This window comes from Buceros rhinoceros, unplaced genomic scaffold (assembly GCF_000710305.1).
Source record: "Buceros rhinoceros silvestris isolate BGI_N320 unplaced genomic scaffold, ASM71030v1 scaffold7068, whole genome shotgun sequence".
In the NCBI taxonomy this organism is placed as follows: domain Eukaryota; kingdom Metazoa; phylum Chordata; class Aves; order Bucerotiformes; family Bucerotidae; genus Buceros; species Buceros rhinoceros.
Window position 1 is genome coordinate 14767 of NW_010428543.1, and position 7288 is coordinate 22054.

Sequence of the window (7288 nt, forward strand, 5' to 3'; positions counted from 1 at the left end):
CCTCTACACCCAGTGCATGGGGCCATCCCACCTCCGGGGACACAACGTGGCCGAGGTCCAAAAGCGGGAGTTTGTCTGCAGTGGTAAGGGAAACGGATTTGTTCACCAAGTCCTGTTTTAAAGCACATCTACCAACAGCTCGTTGGTTATTGCTAGTGCTGCACGTTGACTTTTGCTAGCTTTTGCATAATCCAAGCATACATGTTTGTTAAAAAATAAACTAGTAATTTTTATCACTATTCGTGTCTTGTGGGGGGTTGCTTCTATCCTTACAAATCTTGTGTAAATACTGCATTCTCGTAGATTGTATAGCCTTCTAAAAATATAATTATGGGGGAGGGGTGCGCAAAATGAAATAAAAGGTGCACTGACTGAGAGCATAATGCCTTAAGGAATTACTCTTTTTTAACTTTACAGCTTGTTGCTTTTTCTTGTCATTATTTTCCACAGTTTAAATAATATTCTGAATCCCTAAGTAACTTTCTGAATGTTGTTGGTATGCTTTAGTGCATCAGGTTATTTTCTGATATGAAATAAAGAAATGACTAACAGTTCGTTACTAATCACATTTTCTCTATTCAATTTTTTCTTTTATTCATGTCTTCTAGATGAGGAAGAAGGCAAGTTTATCTTTCTTATTTAAATATTTTTAGACTCAGATTGAGAATTTTCTGTAAACTTTGTCTACTCTTTCAAGTTGCCTCCCAAACATAAAAAAATCCAGCTGGAATATAGCTATCTGTCTTCTCAGTGATTCAGCAAGGTTGTTTCTACTGGCTGATTTTCTGCAGATGCCCAGAAACCTATTGCCAGATATGCCAAAATTTCCATGTCTGTGCTTTTGAAAGAGTTTTATAGAGAGCACAATGTTTTGTCCTTATTAAACAGACTCTGACATCAAAGTGTAAGGCACTGCCATCTTCTCCTGGCAAATGCTAACAGTATTCTCGCCATTAATTCTGCCCTTATATGCACTTAAAATGGCTCCTAACAAGATCACTTCATATATCTTATTTGTAAATTGTATTGCAACATAGCTCTTGTCAAGAACAGTTTTATATCTTGGTCATTATAATGCTGATTTTGAGGAAGGGCGATAACTGTGTTTTCTCCCTGGATCACTATATTTTTATTTAATAAAGCCAAGCGAACTATTTCCTGCCTGTTAGTATAAGAAGACTAGTATATGTTATTAGTTTTGGCAGCTGTTTGAACTTTTGTAACATGTACGTAAATGTGAAATGAAATTATTCTACTGTGAACTACTATCTCAAAAGACTAACCTTTTCAGTAATTTAAAACTTGAGCAGTTGTTATTTGAAGTTGTAAGTAGGACCAGCACTGGATGCAACTTTATGCTATCAATGTACTCTTCCTATGTTAATATATGACATTAAATATAGTGAGAGAGATCTTAGATTAAGCTGTGGTTTCATAGTCAGGATGTTTTCTTCCCTAAGAATTTCAAAACAGTGTTTTTTATCTTCATAAAAAACCAAGCTTTTTTTACCTTCATAAAGAAGGAAAGAAAAAGAGGTCTTCATGCCTTTCTCATCCCTTTGTGCCTTTCTGTGTCATTTCAAAACAGCAATTCTGTATCATTAAATTAATACAAGAATGAGTGCATTAATATATTATTGAATGTACAATCTGTCCATTTGCAGGAAAATATACTAGGTTGTTTGCTTTCTAAAACAGACCTAAATATCAAGTGATTGTGTTTGAATGCAATTAGAAACCTAAATAAGAGATGACTATGTTTAAATGCAATTATAAATGCTGAGTTTAACATCAGCACAAGAACTTGAGGTGTGTAGCGGGGGAGAAATCATGTAAATTAGCCACCTGAGTGAGTGAGAATGGTAGACTGTGGAGGAAGGAGTCTGCTGAGCTAACACAGACAGTGAGAGTGTGAGCTGTGATGTCAAAGCTTTTATTTATTTTCTGTGACTGAATGAAAACATCATAACTCCAAAACTGTCTGTAAACGATACAGAACTGAAGAACTGTACTCAAGTAAGTACTTGCAGAACAGAACATAACTAGGAGGACACCTGAAGTTTTTGTAGCAAAGATCATTAATTTTTGTTGACATGCATCTTTAATACTACACAAAATTCTGAAAACCAAATAAATCAGTAATTAGTTTTTTAAACCATAGAAAAATTAATTATACCTGAAAAAGGCATCCCACTTAGTTTTTTTACCAAGATGATTTTGAATGCGAGTTGCTAAAGAAGTTGAAAAATTATGCAATGCTATCACAGTAGTTATCATTTGTTTTTCATCAATCAGTATTGTATCAAAATGTTGCTATTAACTGCATATTTAAATTAATGCAATTTGTAAGTATTCATAGGCTACAATGTTTAATTTAGAAAATCTACCTTAAATTTATCAAGAAAGTGTAAAATGTGATGTTTTACTGTTGAGACAAACTGAACTACTGTTTGGCAGTATTGTATAAGTTTAGGAGAAACTCTTTTGCTTTGCAGGTCACCAGTCCTTCATGGCTCCATCCTGCAGTGTCTTGCATTGCCCTGCTGCGTGCACCTGTAGTAACAACATAGTGGACTGTCGTGGGAAAAGCCTTACTGAGATCCCAACGAACCTTCCAGAAACCATTACTGAAATGTGCGTAATTTGACTTTTTTTTTCTATGAACTTGAAGAAACCATATGTTATACAGGTTGCGAATTTTGGGATACACATTAAAATTCAGATATAAAAGGAATATGCAGTTGTATGAAAATATTTAAGACCTTTATGTTCTCTTATGAGTTAGGTTTGTATGTACTGCTCACAAACCGTAGTTAACACTGCATTCTGAGCTGGTTTTAAAAGAGTTTGGGAATACTTGCTTTTCTGCAAGCGAGTAGCTTTTCACTGCAGGCTATAACCGCTGTTGCCCTCCGGGTTATTTGCTGTGCTGGTTTTAGCTGGGGAAGTGCTAATTTTCCTCACAGTAGGTCGTGTGGGACAATGTTTTGGATTTGTGCTGAAAATAGTGTGATAATTCAGAGATGTTTTAGTCACTGCTGAGCAGTGCCTACACAGAGCCAAGACCTTTTCTGTTTCTCAACCCACTCCACCAGCAAGTAGGCTGGAGGTGCAGAAGATGTTGGAGGAGACACAGCTGGGACAGTTGACCTCAACTCACCAAATAGATATTCCGTACCACGGACGTCATGCTCAGCAGTAAAAGCTGGGGGAAGAATAAGGAAGAGTGTGGGGGAGGGACGTTCAGAGTGATGGTGTTTGTCTTCCCAAGTAACTGTTAAACATGATATAGCCCTGCTGTCCTGGAGATGGCTGAAGCCCACCTGCCTGCCGATGGGAAGCAGTGAATGAATTCCTTGTTTTGCTTTGCGTGCACACTCAACTTTTGCTTTACTTATTAAATTGTCTTTATCTCAGTCCATGAAGTTTTCCCACTTTTACCTTTCTGATTCTCTCCCCCATCCCATTGTGGGGGCAGTGAACGAGCAGCTGTGTGGGGCTGAGCTGGCTACTGGAGTTAAACCATGACACTGGCTTTCTGTCACATTATTCTTCAGGCTCCGTATTAGAGAAGCGTATCTTTGCTTGAAAGATCAGCAACCTATACCACCCAAAATAAGTATTCTTCCAAAGCAGTATCCTCAGAGGGTCATCTGAGAAGGCAAAAGTAAGGTGGTTGAATGGGATCTGTGGTATAGTCATAATGTTTATCCCATGTACCTGCGGACAGAAGAGCATGCATGCTGATAAGGTTATGTGACATGTCATATACAGCAGAAACATTTACGAAAAGTACAGCCGTGTCCTGACTGTAGAGCAGAGTCGTAGCAAAGGTGCTATTGGGCCTGCAGGCTTCAAGAGCAATTTGGCTGAGAGGTTGTGTGAGCACAGAAGGCTAGTTACTGCTGCGCTGACCAGTGCAGGAGAGGAAAAAAAGCAAAACATGAGCTTGCTGATAAGATGGGCAGGGACTCAGCAACATGAGCATCGTGCTGTGCTAGGGATGGTGGAGGCAGTGTTTTGGAGGGAAGCTGGGACTTCCCTTTAGGGAAATAGTGGGAAAGTAGCTGTACCAGCAGCTTGGTAAGGAGGATATGGCTAGAAGTAAATGAGTTGGAGACAGTATTCAGAATAAAAAGTTTGTGAGCACTTTAATGATATATGATGATGTTAAGAATTTTGGATGCAGAAGATGAGAGGAACAGATGCCTGAAGTGAAAGGGAACAGGTCTCTTGAGCATACATCCTGTTGTACATAAAATCTTCTCAAAAGTTTCAAAACAGGCCTCCACAATGAGATTTCACAAGATAAAGTTGAATTTAACAATTTTAACGCAATATCATGACTCGTTGATATGTGTCTTTTTGAACTTCCTGGAACTAGAACTACTGTGGTTTCTTCTGAATAATAATCACATCTGCCTGCTGATTATTAGTGCTGTTAAGGCTGACCTGGCTGACCCTAGCTGACCCGATTCAGTCATTCAGCTATGTAATACAAACACTTCTACCTTTCACCCTTGTCAGAAAAATCCCTCTGCTTGCAAATAAAGTCACTACTTCAGAAAATCCATGCACAATGCCTGGGGAATGCTGCACAGACTCTTTTCGTTATTTAATGAGCTGTATACTGGTTTGTTTTTTTTTTTTTTACTTGGATACATACATCTCTGTGCATGAAGAAGGAAGAAGAATATTGCAAGAAAAAAGAAGGGAGTATGTCTCAAACATTCCCCACTATATTTCTGTTCTTAACTACTGTCATAGACACTGGTAGACTGACTTTTTCATCACTATCTTCTAGACCCTACATTGGTTGGTGGGAGTACATGCTGTTAACGTCTATACTTCCTTGAGAAATTCAGTACTACAAGAGTGTTCCTGAATCTGTATTGTAAATGTCATCACTCAGGAAGAAATGATAGGATGTGGGATTTACTAGTTGACTCTGAATCCACTGTTTAAAGAAATTAGTAGGAAGTAAATGCAAACAGGAATTTACGGAATGGAAAGGTGCTTTCCACTGATCTGTTCACTATACAGCAAGAAATTAATTTTAAGCATGGGCTGGTATGATCTTCAGCAGTTTATTGGCCTGGAGAGTAAAAGCAATCGCATAACACCTCTAGCATTTGGCCGAGCATTTAACAGATTGCAAACAGAGGCTCAATGTTTCCCGCTAGGCTAGGAAGTGTTCAAATCCCAGAGTGAGTCCTTTTCACACTCCAAGATCCATAATCCATTGATATAGATAAATATATATGTGTGTGATGATATAAATATATGCAGTATAGACTGTGCTGTAGATCATACAGTTTATAGTGATACAGTGTAAACTGTTATCTGGCTGTATTGTATCTAGTTTGTAAGTGCTGGCTAAATAAAATGCAGATCGCAAGTGTTTTGCACAGTTAAACAGCACCATGCCACAAGATGTGTGAACGAACATTTATTCAAAAGCTGGTGCAAAAAGAGACAGAACATTAGAAAGCCAAACTTTGGTAATTATTTTTTGTTAAACAGATACATATCAGTGAATGATAAGTGTGATGAGAAACCTGAACTTCAGTGACTGACTTAGATTTTAAGTAAAATAGACAGAAGGATTGGGATAGAATTTGAGCCAGTAGTAGCCTGCACTTGCCATAAAGTGAGAACAAAACTTTCCAATTGAGTGGAAGGTAAGGAGAGAAATGTACAGGAAAATAAAGTCATAAAATAAGGCACATGACAGGCTCTGAAATTGAAGGATAAACTGATTGGAAGAATTAGAGGATGTTGTGAGAATTTGATGAGAATCACATGCTGCTTCCTTGTCAGGTTGAAGACGAGTTGAAATTTTGACAAATAAGTGTATTTTAATGGTTAAGTGGGAAAAACTTTACACTATACTGGCTGCTTGAATGTCTGGAAAACAATTAGTGATAGTTCTTTTATGATTGTCGTGGGTGGATTTACCCTCTTAGCATTGATGCGAATGAGAGAGACAAGAGATTGGAGACTGAGTGGTTTATGGGGTAAGAAAGGTTTTACCATTAAGGAAAGGAGGGAAGTCCACAAGACAGGATCAAACCATCACTCCAGCCTGGCCTGCATCAGTTGTCCCTGAAGAATGTTTTGGAAACAGCCAACACCAATAGGTTAAACATTTTCCTTGCTCCCAACACCTGTTGATGTTCGTTTTCTGAAACTAGAAATTTGCGTAGCTTTCTGGAAAAAAAGGTTTTCTTTGAAACATCCAATCTGCTTTACACTCCACTGTGTTCTTAATCTTCATGTTATTTTAAGCTAATAAATTTGGGGAGGCATTGCACTCAGAATATTCCAGTTTAAAATATAGCTTTAAATTTCATTAATTTTCCTTTGTCTCTGTAGAGGAAGGGAAAATGTGTTCGGGTTCATAAGTTGTCCTGCCACTACCTATTTTGCATGTCACTCTCATTCATCTCTTCTCTAAACTAACTGTTCCAAGTCCAGTCAATCTTTTTGGATGCCAAAACCTTCCGCGTTTTAATTAACCTCCTTTTTTTTTTCTCTGAACTCATTGTTTGCTAACTTTTTTTGACCTACAATGACCAGAGTTCAATGCAATATTCCAAATGATAGTGAACCATCACTTTATATTAATGGAATTTTTGTTTTCTTTCCTTTGCTTTTTGCAACCTAATGCTCAGTTGCATTCTTTAACTGCCAGGACACATGCACTGTGTTTTCCCTTGAACTATCCGTGAAGAGTCCCAGATCTTTTCTTCTTAGCTCGTACAGTTTTATCAGGAACCAGAAGTTAGTAGATGTAATCCCATTATTCTATCCACAGACATTTCTGAATGTTAAATCCAATTGTGTTACTTTGTAAAGCTGCTCTATGAAAGACTTCAGTCCTCTCTGCTTTTCACTAAGTTCAACATGCGGAAAGATTGTGACGTTCCTGTATAGTTATCATATGATGGAAAGTGTTTTAAAGCTTCATTTTTTTAAGTACTTTGCAACTGTTGCCTATAGCAACCCCTTGAGATTAGATTAGAAAGAATTATTGTATCCCATAAAATAATCTGTTTTTTCACTTATTCCTTGTGTGTTAAACGTTGTCAGATGCCAAAATGGTAGCTGACAGTAAACATTTGAAGAAACGAGACCATGCTGTCACAGTAGCATTGATGATGCTGGGAGAAGAGCACCGTATTTCCACCACCATTATACAGTTCCTACACACATGGATTTATCTTAATCACCATTTCAATCACATGCTTTGGCAGGAGATCCGAGGTTCCCAGGAAGAAAGGGAAAG

General features: G+C 37.8%; 1 protein-coding gene across 1 annotated transcript in view; it reads left to right on the plus strand.

Moving 5' to 3' along the window:
• Positions 1 to 7288, plus strand: part of SLIT2 (slit homolog 2 (Drosophila)) — a gene marked incomplete at its 5' end in the record, with an annotated part of 98222 nt that overhangs the window by 7162 nt on the left and 83772 nt on the right. Inside the window, 3 exons of the mRNA XM_010142319.1 lie at positions 1 to 83; positions 609 to 620; positions 2496 to 2634. The exon at positions 1 to 83 is cut by the window's left edge and continues 6 nt beyond it. Coding sequence (XP_010140621.1) covers positions 1 to 83; positions 609 to 620; positions 2496 to 2634 — 234 coding nt within the window. The remainder of the gene's footprint in view (positions 84 to 608; positions 621 to 2495; positions 2635 to 7288) is intronic.